Here is a 19,849-nt window from a genome sequence, read left to right on the forward strand (position 1 = left end):
AAATGGTACTTTTGATCCCAGACCCAATATCATTTATAAAGATATTAAAAAGTAAGGGTCCCAGCACTGAACCTTGGGGTACACCACTGATAACCTCACACCATTCAGAGTAAGAATAATTAACCACGACTCTCTGAATTCTGTCTTTTAGTTGTTATCACATATTTCTAATTTTTCAGCGCAGCTAATTAATTTTTCCATTGTTTTGTTTGGTGTGTGTATCTCACAGATTTTATTTGCAGCAGATATATTTGATTTGTCTTTTTTTTTTTCTTTTAGGTTTCTTCACCTTAGTATCGCAGTATCACACACTTTAAAACCCGCAGGAAAGCCGCAACACAGCAGCCCTATACTATCATGCCCAGTGTATTGCTTCACACTGACCTGAAGATCTCTTCTTTCCTGCTTCTGGCACCGCTCCATAGACCGCTAGCTGGGGTAAGAGGCGGAGCGCAGTTGTTATCACTCCGCATGGGACAGAAGCCGGTGTTGTGCCATATAGTGTCCTGCCATCATATAGTGTCCGCGCCGTACTGCGCATGCGCAGTACGGAGCAGACGAAGCTTCGGAAAATCTCAGAAGCTGAACGGCGCCTGCACCGTGAGTGGAGGTGGTAGCCCCACCATCCAAGCGGACATAGGGTTGTGAATAGTAGAGGGCCCCTCGCGGGCGAGCTTCGCTCGCTACGCTTCGGGCTCCGCCTCGCTGCGCTCGGCTCTTTTTTATTCCTACTCTATGTCCACTTGGATGGTGGGGATAGAACCTGGACTCACCGCGCAGGCGCCGTTCATCCTTGGCAATTTTCGGAATCTGTGTTGCTGTGTACTGCGCATGCACACTACACAGTGGACACTATCCGATGGAGGACGTTATATGACAAGACACCGGCACTACAGAGGAGGCATCGGGTTATGTGACTCTTTCTCCCTACTACAGATCCAAATTTACAAGCAGTGCACTCCGATTCTCTGGAATGACGGGTCAGCAAGCCCGTGATCCACCAGTCACCCGTCTGTGATCTATGGGTAGATTGTAGACATGTGTACTGGACAAAAACATTTTTTTTTTTTTAGTTTTCGTTTTATTGCTTTTTTTCGAAAATTCTAATTTCCGGATTTCAGGAAATTCTAAAATTTGAAAATCTGAAAACAAGAAAGAAAAATCAGTAAAATTCGAAATACCGTATTTATCGGCGTATAACACGCACTTTTTCCCCCTTAAAATCGGGGGGGGGGGAAAGTCGTGGGTGCGTGTTATACGCCGATCCCCACTGTCTGCGAGTCAAAAATACAGAGCGCGGCCGAAAAATACCAAGCCGACTTGCTCGGCTCCGCTCGTAGTCCCGCCTCCCTGCTGTTTCTCTAGCGAGCGCTGCCGAAAAAGACCGAGCCGACTGTACTGTGTACTCGGCTCGGCTCCGCTTACCGTATTCACCATAACAGGCCGACCTTGTTGGCCTAATAACAGCTCCCGCTGTCTGTCAGTTTTTACCGTATTCACCATAACAGGCTGACCTTGCTGGCCTAATAACAGCTCCTCCCGCTGTCTGTCAGTTTTTACCGTATTCACCATAACAGGCTGACCTTGTTGGCCTAATAACAGCTCCCGCTGTCTGTCAGTTTTTACCGTATTCACCATAACAAGCTATGTTATAGCAAGTCGGCTCGGTCTGTCTCGGCAGCGGGAAATTTAAACATGGGCAAGGCTGCAAACGGCGCTGGCCAAGCTGCAAATGACACTGATCATTCTGCAATGATGGACAAGGCTGCAGATGCACACTGATAAGGCTGCATTGACGGGCATTTAAATGTAAGTTTTTTTTTTTCCTTAAACTTCCCTCCTAAAACTTTTTTCCTTAAAATGCCCTCCTAAACTTGGGGTGCGTGTTATACCCCGATAAATACGGTAATAACCAACGATTAAATTATAGGTATTGGAATTTCCTTTCAAATTTGGCTGTTCGTTATTTCAGATCATTCGTCACTTCGGATAAATTCGTACTCCTTGTGTTCATAAACAGCCAAATTTGAAAAGGAAATTCCAATATCTATCATTTAATCTTTATTATTAGTAAGTCATTATTTCAGATTTTTGAATTTTCTGATTTTCATTCTTTTTCTTGGATTTTCAAATTGCCACATTTTAGAATTTTTAAAATTCATGAAATTTTCGAATATTCAAATTTCCGAAAATTCGAAGTTTCGGAAAATGTGTAAATTTCGGCATTAACGAATTTGTCAAAATTTGTTAAAAAAAACTAATTCGGAGCTAAATGAATTGCACGTGTCTAGTAGATTGTGATCTACAGGTCGCGGACCCCCCCGACCTCGTGCTTTGTATCAGTTTGTATATTTCTATTGAGGTGTGTTTTGGAGCCCACAATAATGAGCCAGATTTTTCATCTGTTAACCCCTTCCCGCCGAGCGTACGCAGATGTGCGTACTCGGCTTCTGGGGGGTTATACCGGGATGATGCCCGCACCTGCAGGCATCATCAAGGTACCGTTTTTTACAGTGGATGATTGGCTATCCAGCCATAACAACCGAAGCGGCTGTTATGCTGGAGGAGCGGGAGGGGACGTCCCCCCCTCCCGCCGCTGTTACCGGTGCTCCCGCTCGATCAGGAGCACCGATTCCACGTCTGACGCCTCCGGCTGCTGGGGAGGAACTGGAATGACGCCGTAATCGGCGTCATTCCAGTGTCCTAATAGTAAACACGGAAGCGACGTCATGACGTCAATTCCCGTTTACTCGGCTGCCAATGGCGCCAGTTTAAAAAAAAATATCCGGTATTCAGAATCACTGTTTTCGGTGATCTGAATACATTGAAGTTTAAAGGAGGGGTGGGGGGTCTTTTAGACCCCGATCCCTCCATAAAGAGGACCTGTCACCACCTATTACTGTCACAAGGGATGTTTACATTCCTTGTGACAGCAATAAAAGTGATCACTTTTTTTAAAAAACAATTTATTAATTTTAAAATTAATAAAAAAAATTTTTTTAAACCGCCCGCCGTCCCCGCGAGCTTGTGAAGCAAAGAAAACGCATACGGAAGTCGCGCCCGCATATGTAAACGGTGTTCAAATTATACATGTGAGGTATCACGCGATCGTCAGAGCGAGAGCAATAATTCTAGCACTAGACCTCCTCTGTAACTCTAACCTGGTAACCGTAAAACAAATTTCAAGCGTCGCCTATTGAGATTTTTAGGTACCGTACTTTGTCGTCAATCCACAAGTGCGTGCGATTATAAAGTGTGACATGTTTGGTATCTATTTACTCGGCGTAACATTATATTTCACATTATGCTAAAAAATTGGGCTCATTTTACTGTTTCGTTTTCCCCAAAAAGTTGCGTTTAATACACCGCTGTGCAAATACCGTGCAACAATCGCCGTTTTATTCTCTAGAGTCTGCGCTAAAAATATTATATATATATATAATGTTTAGGGGTGCCAAGTAATTTTGTAGCAAAAAATATGGATTTTAACACCAAATGCCAAAAATAGGCTTATACAGGCCATACATGGTCGAATTTCGAACAAATTTTCTTTTCAAAATCAGAAAATTCGTTTTTTTTGTGATCCGATGACGCCACCATTGATTTTCGAAATTCGGCCGACCGAGCCTTCAATTTCACCTCATGTTGCTACAGAAAATAATTTTCTTGGCTGGGAATCTTCTTTTCTCTCCGTACATTTTCTTTTATCTCCGTACATTTTCTTTTATCTCCGTACATTTTCTTTTATCTCCGTACATTTTCTTACGTTTCTCGCACGATTCTCCCGCCATTGATTAGAAAATCGTTCGTTTTTCTAAAAATTTCCAACATGTCCGATTCCTCAAATTTTTTTTCCGCACGAAAATCGGCTATTGCTGCAGCCCCACTAATGGTGCGAAATTCATACGAAAATTCTTAGATACGATTTTTGAAAGAAAATTCTTTCTAAATTCGAACCGTGTATGGGCCGGCATTAGTCATGAAAGGGCTAAAAAACAAAACAAAAAAAAAAACAGTTCTAAAACATCAATGAAAAAGTAAAAGGTTTCTGCACATTTTATCGTTAAACAATATGAAATTAGGTAAGAATGAGAATTTCCTATCTGGAATCCATTAAAGAAGAAGGAGATCAATTGAATACAAAGTCAAAAAGACAAAATAAAAAGTAAAAATGGAGAAAACAAACAGAAAAATTTTGGAATTTGTTTTTATACTTTTATGGAATTTTATTCCACGAAAGTCGATAAAAGTGAGACAATTCTGGAAAAGGCCTTACAATGTCCTCATCTCATGGAGGACACGAGGTGGGCTGACATGTCCTCCATATGTAGTGAGCAGATATCGGTAAAACATGTACAACGACCGCCACCATCCCCCGCACTTCTGTACTTTGTAAATAAATGAAGTGAATTTACTGTCCCAATGGAGGATTGTACGGGGAGCCGATTGTGGACAACGACACCCAGTTCTTCTCCTCGGCCAGTTACAGGTCCTCTGTTTGCAGACACAGCAGAAGGTCTGGCAGTTCACTTATTACCAATGACACCTCCGGGATCAATCGTTATTATCAATTCCAATAATCAGCAGATCACTTCCTCCTGACCCGACTGCCACCTGATTGTACTGCACTGTGTGTGTGGAGGATGGGACAGTCTTATCCCGAGGAGAGCCGGGTCTTCCCCTGGAAATCGTTCCCCATACTTGGCATCTACGGAGGTTTTATTATTTCATACAAAGAGTTACTATTTCCTTTACAGGACAAATATTCAGCTCTGTTCCATCAACCGTCATTTATCATCCCACCTCCAAGGAGAATACATAGAAGCTTAGATTGTTTTCTGTAAGGTTGGACCCAGAAGCGTAACTAGAACCTTCAGGGCCCTGGTGAAAGAAACCACGAGGGGCCCCACTGGCCCCCAACTAGGGACCTTCCCACTGATCCCAGAACCCTTTATTATGGTCCCCCAGAGGGCCACCTTCCTGCCCCCTTGAGGTCTCCCCCCCCACATGGTGGCGGAATGCCAGAGCCCAGTCTCAAATGCAAACTTTTTGCGGCCCTGGTAGTTCCGCCACTGGTGTCAGTCGTTTTTTTCTATTTTTGTTGCTTTATTTTTTTTTAGCATTTTATTTTATCTTTTGTTTTTTACAAATACATTTTTTATTACTTTTTGCATATTTGTTAGGACCTCCATTGGGGAGCTTTCTGGAGGTCTAACACAGACCCCTTATGTCTCACTTTTGAGACAGAGAAAGAGACTGAGGACAGATTCATCAGCCTCAGCTACACAGAATGAATCCAGAGGACCACCTTCTTGCCCCCTTGAGGTCTCCCCCCCCCCCCCCATGGTGGCGGAATGCCAGAGCCCCGTCGCAAATGCAACCTTTGCGGCCCTGGTAGTTCCGCCACTGGTGTCAGTCGTTTTTTTCTATTTTTGTTGCTTTATTTTTTTTTAGCATTTTATTTTATCTTTTGTTTTTTACAATTACATTTTTTATTACTTTTTGCATATTTGTTAGGACCTCCATTGGGGAGCTTTCTGGAGGTCTAACACAGACCCCTTATGTCTCACTTTTGAGACAGAGAAAGAGACTGAGGACAGATTCATCAGCCTCAGCTGCACAGAATGAATCCAGAGGACCACCTTCTTGCCCCCTTGAGGTCTCCCCCCCCCCCCATGGTGGCGGAATGCCAGAGCCCAGTCGCAAATGCAACCTTTGCGGCCCTGGTAGTTCCGCCACTGGTGTCAGTCATTTTTTTTCTATTTTTGTTGCTTTATTTATTATTTTTTTTTAGCATTTTATTTTATCTTTTGTTTTTTACAATTAACTTTTTTATTACTTTTTACATATTTGTTAGGACCTCCATTGGGGGGCTTTCAGGAGGTCTAACAAAGACCCCTTATGTCTCACTTTTGAGACAGAGAAAGGGACTGAGGACAGATTCATCAGCCTCAGCTGCACAGAATGAATGAACAGGAATAGCTCTGTGCAGAGCTTCCTGCTCATTCACAAACTGAAGCATAGTAAACACAGCTTACTACGCCTCAGCTATGAATGAATAGAAGAAGAAGAAAAAAAAAAGACTCGGGGTTGGTACTGCGGTTCACTGAATTCTATTCATTAGGACAAGGGAGGCAGCGGGTGAGGCATGTAGAGGAACCAATGACCTCTGAATATCTGTGGGAGGGAAAGAGGAGAAGTGGGCATTCAGCAGCTACATGGAGGGATTGGTTCCTCTACATGCCGCTGCCCCCCTATCCAGGCGAGGAGGGCTGCATGAGCCCCCTGGAGCATAGGGCTGGGTCGCACTGATGACTTCTGTACATACACCCCTGAACTGTAGGGTATGGAGTGTAGCATAGTTAGGGATAGTGTAGTGTAGTGTAGAGTAGGTGGTGTAAGTACCTAGGTAGCCACTAGGGGTCCCCATAGTAATGAGTGTGGTGTACTATAGTGTGGAGGTGTCAGCCCTGCCCCAGCCAGTGTGGGGCATCTTGGGAGAGAGGGATCTGTATATATAGTCTGGTAGGAGTCCACCTATGGAGCTGGTCATGGAAAGCAGTACAAGGACCAAGGCAGAGATGTCATCTATGAGGCTCTTGGGGGGTGGGGGGGACTAATGGGACCACTCCTATCCCGTTGTCGGGAGATGTAGGAACCCTTAAAGGAGCAGCGACAGCAATAAGCAGTGTTACAAAATAAGAAATCAGCGCGGTATAAAAAGGGAGATTTTCGCCCGTCTCTAGTCTTCCACCCGGCACCACCTGATTTACTCTGCAATGGGCGGGGACCTCCTAGGCTGATGTCACAGGGGGATCTTGGCCCCTCCCACTGTAGCTCTTAGATCGGGGGAGGAGAGCGGCCGGAGGACACGTGATCGGCCAGAAACAAAACTGAAATAAGGTATTTAGAGGAATAATTTTATACAAACATTTAGGCCGGGTTCACAGCGAGGAACGGAGCGGCTCACAGCGGGGGTCCGGTGCGTCTCTGCTAAGATCCCACTTTTAGCTGTCCCTCTAAACCTCAAGTCATTATTGGAAAATACTCTAGTCTTAAGTATTAAGAATGTCTCAGAAGGCATTCACCGTTTTCAGCCTGAATTTTTGGATGAATTCGGACTTCAAACAGACCAGAAGTCACACCGGAGTCACTCCGGAGATGTGCGAGCCGAGCACAAAAGGGTCTTCACCAAACTCTTACCACAAGGTTGGGAGAGCACAATTGTCTCCAATGTCTTTGTATGATGGAGGATGACCGGGACCCTTCACTGGAGACACCAGCTATGGACATCCCTCCCAATGAAGGAGTTCAGGGGTCTCCAGTGAAGGGTGCCGGTAATCCTCCATCATACAAAGACATTGGAGACAATTGTGCTCTCCCAACCTTGTGGTAAGAGTTTGGTGAAGACCCTTTTCTGTTCCCCCATGACTGACCAAAATCTAGTGGAAAGTCTTCCTGGGAGAGTGGAGGATGTTAGAGTCACAAAGGAGGACCGGCTCCATAAAGACATGGTGTGACCAGTTTAGTGTGGAGGAACTGCAGTGTCCTGCACAGAGTCCTGACCTCATGATCCCTACTGAACACTGTTGGGATGAATTGAAACAATGATGGTGAACCAGGTCTTCTCATCCAACATCAGCACCTGACCTCACAAATGGGCACAAATTCCCACTGACACTATCCAACATCTTGTGGAAAGTCTTCCCAGAAGGGTGTAGGATGGCAAAGCCAAAAGGAATATATACTCCATTAGGGAAGGGGGTAACTCCATATTAATGGCCATGAGGGGAGGAGGGGGCAACTCCATATTGATGGCCATGAGGGAAGGAGGGGGAAACTACATATTAAAAGCCATGAGGGGAGGAGGGGGCAACTCCATATTGATGGCCATGAGGGGAGGAAGGGGCAACTCCATATTGATGGCCATGAGGGGAGGAAGGGGCAACTCCATATTGATGGCCATGAGGGGAGGAAGGGGCAACTCCATATTAATAGCCATGAGGGGAGGAGGGGGCAACTCCATATTAATGACCATGAGGGGAGGAGGGGGCAACTCCATATTAATGACCATGAGGGGAGGAGGGGGCAACTCCATATTAATGACCATGAGGGGAGGAGGGGGCAACTCCATATTATTGACCATGAGGGGAGGAGGGGGCAACTCCATATTAATGACCATGAGGGGAGGAGGGGGCAACTCCATATTAATGACCATGAGGGGAGGAGGGGGCAACTCCATATTAATGGCCATGAGGGGAGGAGGGGGCAACTCCATATTAATGACCATGAGGGGAGGAGGGGGCAACTCCATATTAATGGCAATGAGGGGAGGAGGGGGCAACTCCATATTAATGGCCATGGGGGGAGGAGGGGGCAACTCCATATTAATAGCCACGAGGGGAGGAGGGGGCAACTCCATATTAATGGCCATGGGGGGAGGAGGGGGCAACTCCATATTAATAGCCACGAGGGGAGGAGGGGGCAACTCCATATTAATGACCATGAAGGGAGGAGGGGGCAACTCCATATTAATGGCCATGAGGGGAGGAGGGGGCAACTCCATATTAATGACCATGAGGGGAGGAGGGGGCAACTCCATATTAATGGCCATGAGGGGAGGAGGGGGCAACTCCATATTAATAGCCATGAGGGGAGGAGGGGGCAACTCCATATTAATGGCCATGAGGGGAGGAGGGGGCAACTCCATATTAATGGCCATGAGGGGAGGAGGGGGCAACTCCATATTAATGGCCATGAGGGGAGGAGGGGGCAACTCCATATTAATGGTCATGAGGGGAGGAGGAGGCAACTCCATATTAATGGCCATGAGGGGAGGAGGGGGCAACTCCATATTGATGGCCATGAGGGGAGGAGGGAGCAACTCCATATTAATAGCCATGAGGGGAGGAGGGGGCAACTCCATATTAATAGCCATGAGGGGAGGAGGGGGCAACTCCATATTAATGGCCATGAGGGGAGGAGGGGGCAACTCCATATTAATAGCCATGAGGGGAGGAGGGGGCAACTCCATATTAATGGCCATGAGGGGAGGAGGGGGCAACTCCATATTAATGGCCATGAAGGAAGGAGGGGGCAACTCCATATTAATGACCATGAAGGGAGGAGGGGGCAACTCCATATTAATAGCCATGAGGGGAGGGGGGCAAATCCATATCGATAGCCATGGGCTGACAGGAGCTTCATATCAATGGTCACAGGTTGGGGGCAATTCCATGTAAACAGCCATAGGTGGGGGGAACTTCTTATTAATGGCCATTAGGGAAGGGGGGGTGCTCCATATTAATGGCGACTGGTAGTGGACAACTCCATATTGATGGCCATGGGCTGGGGAGAACTCCATATTGATGGCCATGGGCTGGGGAAAACTCCATATTGATGGCCATGGGGTGGGGAAAACTCCATATTGATGGTCATGAGGGGAGGAGGAGGCAACTCCATATTAATGGCCATGAGGGGAGGAGGGGGCAACTCAATATTGATGGCCATGAGGGGAGGAGGGGGCAACTCCATATTAATGGCCATGAGGGGAGGAGGGGGCAACTCCATATTAATGGCCATGAGGGGAGGAGGGGGCAACTCCATATTAATGGCCATGAGGGGAGGAGGGGGCAACTCAATATTGATGGCCATGAGGGGAGGAGGGGGCAACTCAATATTGATGGCCATGAGGGGAGGAGGGGGCAACTCCATATTAATGGCCATGAAGGGAGGAGGGGGCAACTCCATATTAATAGCCATGAGGGAAGGAGGGGGCAACTCCATATTAATAGCCATGAGGGGAGGAGGGGGCAACTCCATATTAATGGCCATGAGGGGAGGAGGGGGCAACTCCATATTGATGGCCATGAGGGGAGGAGGGGGCAACTCCATATTAATAGCCATGAGGGGAGGAGGGGGCAACTCCATATTAATGGCCATGAGGGAAGGAGGGGGCAACTCTATATTAATGGCCATGAAGGAAAGAGGGGGCAACTCCATATTAATAGCCATGAGGGGAGGGGGGGCAACTCCATATTAATGGCCATGGTGGAGGGAGGCAAATCCATATCGATAGCCATGGGCTGACAGGAGCTTCATATCAATGGTCACAGGTTGGGGGCAATTCCATGTAAACAGCCATAGGTGGGGGGGAACTTCTTATTAATGGCCATTAGGGAAGGGGGGGTGCTCCATATTAATGGCGACTGGTAGTGGACAACTCCATATTGATGGCCATGGGCTGGGGAGAACTCCATATTGATGGCCATGGGGTGGGGAAAACTCCATATTGATGGCCATGGGGTGGGGAAAACTCCATATTGATGGCCATGGGGTGGGGAAAACTCCATATTGATGGCCATGGGGTGGGGAAAACTCCATATTGATGGCCATGGGGTGGGGAAAACTCCATATTGATGGCCATGGGGTGGGGAAAACTCCATATTGATGGCCATGGGCTGGGGAGAACTCCATATTGATGGCCATGGGCTGGGGAGAACTCCATATTGATGGCCATGGGGTGGGGAAAACTCCATATTGATGGCCATGGGGTGGGGAAAACTCCATATTGATGGCCATGGGGTGGGGAGAACTCCATATTGATGGCCATGGGGTGGGGAGAACTCCATATTGATGGCCATGGGGTGGGGAAAACTCCATATTGATGGCCATGGGGTGGGGAAAACTCCATATTGATGGCCATGGGGTGGGGGGTTCCATGTTAATGGTCATGGGGGAGAGGGAACTCAGAAATGAATGGCCTCTATACTGTTACAATGTATCACATCATCTATTACACGTTTTTCTATCACACACAGCAATGACGGGTTAACGCTGATTGTATCTTAGCCATAGCAAATCCTCTTGTAGAAAGCGCCCCCTGGAGGAACTCCTCCATGTTACACACACTGTGTAACCTCTGGATGGGAAGAGTACATCACTCATCATCTGTCAGATGGTGGGAGTGATATACAGATCCTTACTGACCACACACTACATCTCATTGTATCATGTATGGTCAACTTTAAGCTCCATAGGGGACGCAATGAAGTGACTCTTAAAAGTACAATTATAATTTTATTCATCATGCTGTGTCAGAGCGCCCCCACATGGCACAACAACTACACCAACTATAAACCACAACATTCACCCAAATATTACCACCCCACCACTATTACCCCAATATTACTTCTTTATCCCTCCGGATTGGACAGATCTCCGGAACTATTTGCTGACCTAGAAGTACATCAAGATGTAGATTGCGCTATCCCCACTCACACCTTTCTATGAACTCTCTGCCCAAAATCGATCTTCTCTTCTTCTTCTTTTTTTAAGTGACTTTCCTGGATCATATAGGAAGGTCTCCCCCGTATACCATGTATAGGAAGGTCTCCCCCGTATACCATGTATAGGAAGGTCTCCCCCGTATACCATATATAGGAAGGTCTCCCCCGTATACCATGTATAGGAAGGTCTCCCCCGTATACCATATATAGGAAGGTCTCCTGTATACCATGTATAGGAAGGTCTCCCCCGTATACCATGTATAGGAAGGTCTCCCTGTATACCATATATAGGAAGGTCTCCACCGTATACCATGTATAGGAAGGTCTCCCCCGTATACCATGTATAGGAAGGTCTCCCCCGTATACCATGTATAGGAAGGTCTCCCCCGTATACCATGTATAGGAAGGTCTCCCCCGTATACCATGTATAGGAAGGTCTCCACCGTATACCATGTATAGGAAGGTCTCCCCCGTATACCATGTATAGGAAGGTCTCCCCCGTATACCATGTATAGGAAGGTCTCCCCCGTATACCAAGTATAGGAAGGTCTCCCCCGTATACCAAGTATAGGAAGGTCTCCCCCGTATACCATGTATAGGAAGGTCTCCCCCGTATACCATGTATAGGAAGGTCTCCCTGTATACCATGTATAGGAAGGTCTCCCCCGTATATCATGTATAGGAAGGTCCCCCGTATACCATGTATAGGAAGGTCTCCCCCTTATACCATGTATAGGAAGGTCTCCCCCGTATACCATGTATAGGAAGGTCTCCCCCATATACAATGTATAGGAAGGTCTCCCCCATATACAACGTATAGGAAGGTCTCCCCCATATACAATGTATGGGAAGGTCTCCCCCGTATACCAAGTATAGGAAGGTCTCCCCCGTATACCATGTATAGGAAGGTCTCCCTGTATACCATGTATAGGAAGGTCTCCCCCGTATATCATGTATAGGAAGGTCCCCCGTATACCATGTATAGGAAGGTCTCCCCCTTATACCATGTATAGGAAGGTCTCCCCCGTATACCATGTATAGGAAGGTCTCCCCCATATACAATGTATAGGAAGGTCTCCCCCATATACAACGTATAGGAAGGTCTCCCCCATATACAATGTATGGGAAGGTCTCCCCCGTATACCAAGTATAGGAAGGTCTCCCCCGTATACCATGTATAGGAAGGTCTCCCTGTATACCATGTATAGGAAGGTCTACCCCGTATATCATGTATAGGAAGGTCCCCTGTATACCATGTATAGGAAGGTCTCCCCCTTATACCATGTATAGGAAGGTCTCCCCCGTATAGGAAGGTCTCCCCCATATACAATGTATAGGAAGGTCTCCCCCATATACAATGTATGGGAAGGTCTCCCCGTATACCATGTATAGGAAGGTCTCCCCGTATACCATGTATAGGAAGGTCTCCCCTGTATAGGAAGGTCTCCCCGTATACCATGTATAGGAAGGACTCCCCCATATACCATGTATAGGAAGGTCTCCCCCATATACCATGTATAGGAAGGTCTCCCCCATATACAATGTATAGGAAGGTCTCCCGTATACAATGTATAGGAAGGTCTCCCGTATACAATGTATAGGAAGGTCTCCCCCGTATTACCATGTATAGGAAGGTCTCCCCGTATACCATGTATAGGAAGGTCTCCCCCGTATACCATGTATAGGAAGGTCTCCCCCGTATACCATGTATAGGAAGGTCTCCCCCGTATACCATGTATAGGAAGGTCTCCCCGTATACCATGTATAGGAAGGTCTCCCCCGTATACCATGTATAGGAAGGTCTCCCCCGTATACCATGTATAGGAAGGTCTCCCCCGTATACCATGTATAGGAAGGTTTCCCCCGTATACCATGTATAGGAAGGTCTCCCCTGTATAGGAAGGTCTCCCTGTATACCATGTATAGGAAGGTCTCCCCCGTATACCATGTATAGGAAGGTCTCCCCCGTATACCATGTATAGGAAGGTCTCTCCCGTATACCATGTATAGGAAGGTCTCCCTGTATACCATGTATAGGAAGGTCTCCCCGTATATCATGTATAGGAAGGTCCCCCGTATACCATGTATAGGAAGGTCTCCCCCTTATACCATGTATAGGAAGGTCTCCCCCGTATAGGAAGGTCTCCCCCATATACAATGTATAGGAAGGTCTCCCCCATATACAATGTATGGGAAGGTCTCCCCGTATACCATGTATAGGAAGGTCTCCCCGTATACCATGTATAGGAAGGTCTCCCCTGTATAGGAAGGTCTCCCCGTATACCATGTATAGGAAGGACTCCCCCATATACCATGTATAGGAAGGTCTCCCCCATATACCATGTATAGGAAGGTCTCCCCCATATACAATGTATAGGAAGGTCTCCCCCATATACAATGTATAGGAAGGTCTCCCGTATACAATGTATAGGAAGGTCTCCCCCGTATACCATGTATAGGAAGGTCTCCCCCGTATACAATGTATAGGAAGGTCTCCCCCGTATACCATGTATAGGAAGGTCTCCCCCGTATACCATGTATAGGAAGGTCTCCCCCGTATACCATGGTATAGGAAGGTCTCCCCCGTATACCATGTATAGGAAGGTTTCCCCCGTATACCATGTATAGGAAGGTCTCCCCTGTATAGGAAGGTCTCCCTGTATACCATGTATAGGAAGGTCTCCCCGTATACCATGTATAGGAAGGTCTCCCCCGTATACCATGTATAGGAAGGTCTCCCCCGTATACCATGTATAGGAAGGTCTCCACCGTATACCATGTATAGGAAGGTCTCCCCCGTATACCATGTATAGGAAGGTCTCCCCCGTATACCATGTATAGGAAGGTTTCCCCCGTATACCATGTATAGGAAGGTCTCCCCTGTATAGGAAGGTCTCCCTGTATACCATGTATAGGAAGGTCTCCCCCGTATACCATGTATAGGAAGGTCTCCCCCGTATACCATGTATAGGAAGGTCTCCCCCGTATACCATGTATAGGAAGGTCTCCCCCGTATACCATGTATAGGAAGGTCTCCCCCGTATACCATGTATAGGAAGGTCTCTCCCGTATACCATATATAGGAAGGTCTCCCCCGTATACCATGTATAGGAAGGTCTCCACCGTATACCATGTATAGGAAGGTCTCCCCCGTATACCATGTATAGGAAGGTTTCCCCCGTATACCATGTATAGGAAGGTCTCCCCTGTATAGGAAGGTCTCCCTGTATACCATGTATAGGAAGGTCTCCCCCGTATACCATGTATAGGAAGGTCTCCCCCGTATACCATGTATAGGAAGGTCTCCCCGTATACCATGTATAGGAAGGTCTCCCCCGTATACCATGTATAGGAAGGTCTCTCCCGTATACCATGTATAGGAATATTTCCTGGATTGATGAATTGTTTGGAATTTTTGCCCCCTACACTGATTGCACAACAAGTTTTTCAGTCATATTACTAGAAGTAGATCTTCCCCGATAATCGCCTGATTATAAAATGCCGGTTGCCTGGATGCTTATGGCTTCCATACTGACACAAGTGCCCCACACACCTTACAATCTGATCATACAATCTCCTTTGGATCTCCCAACAAGCATGTAGTATAAGAGTCTGTGTGATTGGACACACATTGATTGGAGAGATTAGATAGGTCCTCTGATTACATAGTTGAAGATGATTGTACAATCTGACCATACAATCTCTGTACAATGTATGGTGACCCTTCACAACGCTTTATAAATGTTGTAGATAAGTGATACAATAAGGACATATGGGGGACATTGTATGGAGGGGGACATTGTTTGGGGGCAAGTCATTATATAGAGGTAATTTATGGCATTGTATAGAGGTAAGTCATGACATTGTATAGAGGGGGGCATTGTATGTAGGGGTACATTCTATAGAGGCAAGACATGGCATAGTATAGAGGTAATGATGGAATTCTATGGAGGTAAGTTGTTGTATAAAGGCAAGTGATGACATTGTATAGAGGGGGAGGCATTGTAAGTGGGGGTACATTGTATGGAGGTAAGTCTTTATATAGAGGTAAGTTAATGGCACTCACCCTTCCTGAGGATCTGGAAGTTGAGTCTGGGTTGGGAGGCTCCCAGGGCAGCTGACAGGTTCTCTTCTCTTCCAGGATAAGCGGAAGACCTCTGTGGCATCAGTCTGATCCTCAGCCTCCCCTCCTTGGTCTCCAGCCACCAGCTGAACAGCTCAGTCAGGTTGACCTCCAGCCTTCTCTTTAGCACTGAATATGGGGGACCCCCCACACCTTGTCCCCCCTCATTGCTCCTCTCCCAGTCTCCCCACAACCTTCCCTTACCAGGGACTCCCCGACCTCCAGAAGTAGCTGCTTGGACCTGCGAAGAGTCTTCAGAGTCCCAGCCTTCAGCACCTTGGAGAGCGGCTCCTTCTTCACCTCTCCATAGGGATGAGCAGTAGGGATCAGGGAGTCCAGCAGAGGTCCACAGTCCAGGACCAGGCTGGAGCTCGCCTGGAAGTTGCTGCTGCTGGAAGTCCCTGAAGGGAAGAGACCCAGAAGGTCCCTCAAGGAGTTCCTGAGAGCTGCAGGGAGGACAAAGTCCACAGCCAGGTTCTTCCTCCTCAGCCTGGTGAAGCTGGAGATTGGAGCAGATTGGAGCCTCTCCATAGACCTGCAGATGTCCATTGAACCCAACCAGAGGAGCCAGAAGAGACCTCCCTGGAGCCCCAGCCTGGCCATCCTCCACCAACCTGCTCTTGGTCCTCCTGAGCTGTAGAAGAAGATAAGACTCATCCAACCATCAGATGGTCCTCAGATCCCTCCAGGGTCCCTTACACACCATGCAATGGTCCTCAGATCCCTCCAGGGTCCCTTACACACCATGCAATGTGCCTCAGATCACTCCAGGGTCCCTCACACACCATGCAATGGTCCTCAGATCCCTCCAGGGTCCCTCACACACCATGCAATGGTCCTCAGAGCCCTCCAGGGTCCCTCACACACCATGTAATGTCCTCCTCAGAGGAGATGTAGAGGAAGATAGGACTCCTCCAACCATCAAAGGGGGTCCTCAGATACTTCCAGGGTCCCTTAGACACCATGCAAAGTACTCCTGAAATATAGAATAAGATAGGACTCCTCCAACCATCAGGGGGTCCCTCAGATACTTCCAGGGTCCCTTAGACACCATGCAATGTCCTCCTGAGATATAAAAGAAGATGGAACTCCTCCAACCATCAAGGGGTCCTCACATCCCTCCAGTCCCTCACACACCATGCAATGTCCTCCTGCCTTCTCTGGAATAGCAGACACTTCGCTGCCTCTCCGCTTTTCTGAAAGATTCAGGATTCCTGGGTCTTCCCCAGTGCTGGATGGTGTGCTGTGAGCGCCACCCTGTGGATAAGATCAGCTCTGCAGCTGGATTTCTCTTCAGCACACAGATGGTGTCAGTCTGAACTAATCCTCCAATCAGAAGTTATATGCAGAGAAGCAAAGGATGGAGAGAGGAGCAGAGGAAGGAGAGAGGAGCAGAGGATGGAGAGAGAGGAGCAGAGGATGGAGAGAGAGGAGCAGAGGATGGAGAGAGAGGAGCAGAGGATGGAGAGAGAGGAGCAGAGGATGGAGAGAGAGGAGCAGAGGATGGAGAGAGAGGAGCAGAGGATGGAGAGAGAGGAGCAGAGGATGGAGAGAGAGGAGCAGAGGATGGAGAGAGAGGAGCAGAGGATGGAGAGAGAGGAGCAGAGGATGGAGAGAGAGGAGCAGAGGATGGAGAGAGAGGAGCAGAGGAAGGAGAGAGAGGAGCAGAGGAAGGAAGAGAGGAGCAGAGGAAGGAGAGAGAGGAGCAGAGGAAGGAGAGAGAGGAGCAGAGGAAGGAGAGAGAGGAGCAGAGGAAGGAGAGAGAGGAGCAGAGGAAGGAGAGAGAGGAGCAGAGGAAGGAGAGAGAGGAGCAGAGGAAGGAGAGAGAGGAGCAGAGGAAGGAGAGAGAGGAGCAGAGGGTGGAGAGGGGAGCAGAGGGTGGAGAGGGGAGCAGAGGGTGGAGAGGGGAGCAGAGGGTGGAGAGGGGAGCAGAGGGTGGAGAGGGGAGCAGAGGAAGGAGAGAGGAGCAGAGGATGGAGAGAGGAGCAGAGGATGGAGAGGGGAGCAGAGGGTGGAGAGGGGAGCAGAGGAAGGAGAGGGTGAGAGGAAGGAGAGAGGAGCAGAGGATGGAGAGGGGAGCAGAGGATGGAGAGGGGAGCAGAGGATGGAGAGGGGAGCAGAGGATGGAGAGAGGAGCAGAGGGTGGAGAGAGGAGCAGAGGGTGGAGAGAGGAGCAGAGGATGGACAGAGGAGCAGAGGATGGAGAGAGGAGCAGAGGATGGAGAGAGGAGCAGAGGATGGAGAGAGGAGCAGAGGGTGGAGAGAGGGAGAGAGGAGCAGAGGAAGGAGAGAGGAGCAGAGGATGGAGAGAGGAACAGAGGATGGAGAGAGGAACAGAGGATGGAGAGAGGAAAAGGAGGAAGGAGCAGAGGGTGGAGAGAGGTGCAGAGAAAGGAGCAAAGGATGAAGAGAGGAGCAGAGGATGAAGAGAAGAGCAGAGGATGAAGAGAAGAGCAGGGGATGGAAAGAGGACAACATGATAAAGAGAGGAGCAGAGGAAGGAGCAGGGGATGGAGAGAGGAGCTGAGGGTGGAGAGAGGAGCAGAGGAAGGAGCAGAGGATGGAGAGAGAGGAGCAGAGGATGGAGAGAGGCTAAGAGGAAGGAGCAGAGGATGGAGAGAGGAGCAGAGAGAGGAGCAGAGGATGGAGAGAGGAGCAGAGGATGGAGAGAGGAGTGGAGAGAGGAGCAGAGGATGGAGAGAGGAGCAGAGGATGGAGAGAGGAAAAGGAGGAAGGAGCAGAGGAGCAGAGGATGGAGAAAGGTGCAGAGGAAGGAGCAGAGGAGCAGAGAAAGGAGCAGAGAATGAAGAGAGGAGCAGAGAATGAAGAGAAGAGCAGAGGATAAAGAGAAGAGCAGAGGATAAAGAGAAGAGCAGAGGATAAAGAGAGGAGCAGAGGATGAAGAGAGGAGCAGAGGATGAAGAGAGGAGCAGAGGATGAAGAGAGGAGCAGAGGATGGAAAGAAGACAACATGATAAAGAGAGGAGCAGAGGAAGGAGCAGGGGATGGAGAGAGGAGCAGAGGATGGAGAGAGGAGTGGAGAGAGGAGCAGAGGATGGAGAGAGGAGTGGAGAGAGGAGCAGAGGATGGAACAGAGGATTGAGAGAGGAGCAGAGGAAAGGAGAAAGGAGCAGAGGGGGCCTAATAATAAAGAGCTAAAAATCTGTGCCACACAGCTTACAGGGGAAGGGGGGGCACAGAGCATACAGGGGAAGGGGGGCACAGAGCATACAGGGGAAGGGGGGGGACACGGAGCATACAGGGGAATGGGGGGACACAGAGCATACAGGGGAATGGGGGGACACAGAGCATACAGGGGAAGGGGGGGACACAGAGCATACAGGGGAATGGGGGACACAGAGCATACAGGGGAAGGGGGGGACACAGAGCATACAGGGGAAGGGGGGGGACACAGAGCATACAGGGGAAGGGGGGGACACAGAGCATACAGGGGAATGGGGGGACACAGAGCATACAGGGGAAGGGGGGACACAGAGCATACAGGGAAGGGGGGACACAGAGCATACAGGGGAATGGGGGGACACAGAGCATACAGGGGAATGGGGGGACACAGAGCATACAGGGGAATGGGGGGACACAGAGCATACAGGGAAGGGGGGACACAGAGCATACAGGGGAATGGGGGGACACAGAGCATACAGGGGAATGGGGGGACACAGAGCATACAGGGGAATGGGGGGACACGGAGCATACAGGGGAATGGGGGGACACGGAGCATACAGGGGAATGGGGGGACACAGAGCATACAGGGGAATGGGGGGACACAGAGCATACAGGGGAATGGGGGGACACAGAGCATACAGGGGAATGGGGGGACACAGAGCATACAGGGGAAGGGGGGACACAGAGCATACAGGGGAAGGGGGGACACAGAGCATACAGGGGAATGGGGGGACACAGAGCATACAGGGGAAGGGGGGGACACAGAGCATACAGGGGAATGGGGGGACACAGAGCATACAGGGGAATGGGGGGACACAGAGCATACAGGGGAAGGGGGGGACACAGAGCATACAGGGGAAGGGGGGACACGGAGCATACAGGGGAAGGGGGGGACACGGAGCATACAGGGGAAGGGGGGGACACGGGGGAAATACAGGGGAAGGGGGGGACTCAGAGCATACAGGGGAAGGGGGGACACAGAGCATACAGGGGAATGGGGGGGACACAGAGCATACAGGGGAATGGGGGGGCACGGAGCATACAGGGGAATGGGGGGACACGGAGCATACAGGGAAGGGGGGACACGGAGCATACAGGGGAAGGGGGGACACAGAGCATACAGGGGAAGGGGGGACACAGAGCATACAGGGGAAGGGGGGACACAGAGCATACAGGGGAAGGGGGGACACAGAGCATACAGGGGAAGGGGGGACACAGAGCATACAGGGGAAGGGGGGACACAGAGCATACAGGG

At 49.0% G+C, this 19,849-nt stretch overlaps 1 protein-coding gene across 1 annotated transcript in view; it reads right to left on the minus strand.

Moving 5' to 3' along the window:
- LOC143990067 (ALK tyrosine kinase receptor-like) overlaps window positions 1-16,942 on the minus strand; it is a gene marked incomplete at its 3' end in the record, with an annotated part of 272,016 nt that extends 255,074 nt beyond the window's left edge. Inside the window, 2 exon segments of the mRNA XM_077490277.1 lie at window positions 15,355-15,597; window positions 15,600-16,942. Of these exon segments, the coding sequence (XP_077346403.1) occupies window positions 15,355-15,597; window positions 15,600-16,068 (712 nt within the window).
- Window positions 16,943-19,849: the final 2,907 nt, after the last annotated feature.

Source organism: Lithobates pipiens, unplaced genomic scaffold (assembly GCF_037356315.1).
Source record: "Lithobates pipiens isolate NorthernLeopardFrog02 unplaced genomic scaffold, aLitPip1_a1.2 Scaffold_18, whole genome shotgun sequence".
Lineage (NCBI taxonomy): Eukaryota > Metazoa > Chordata > Amphibia > Anura > Ranidae > Lithobates > Lithobates pipiens.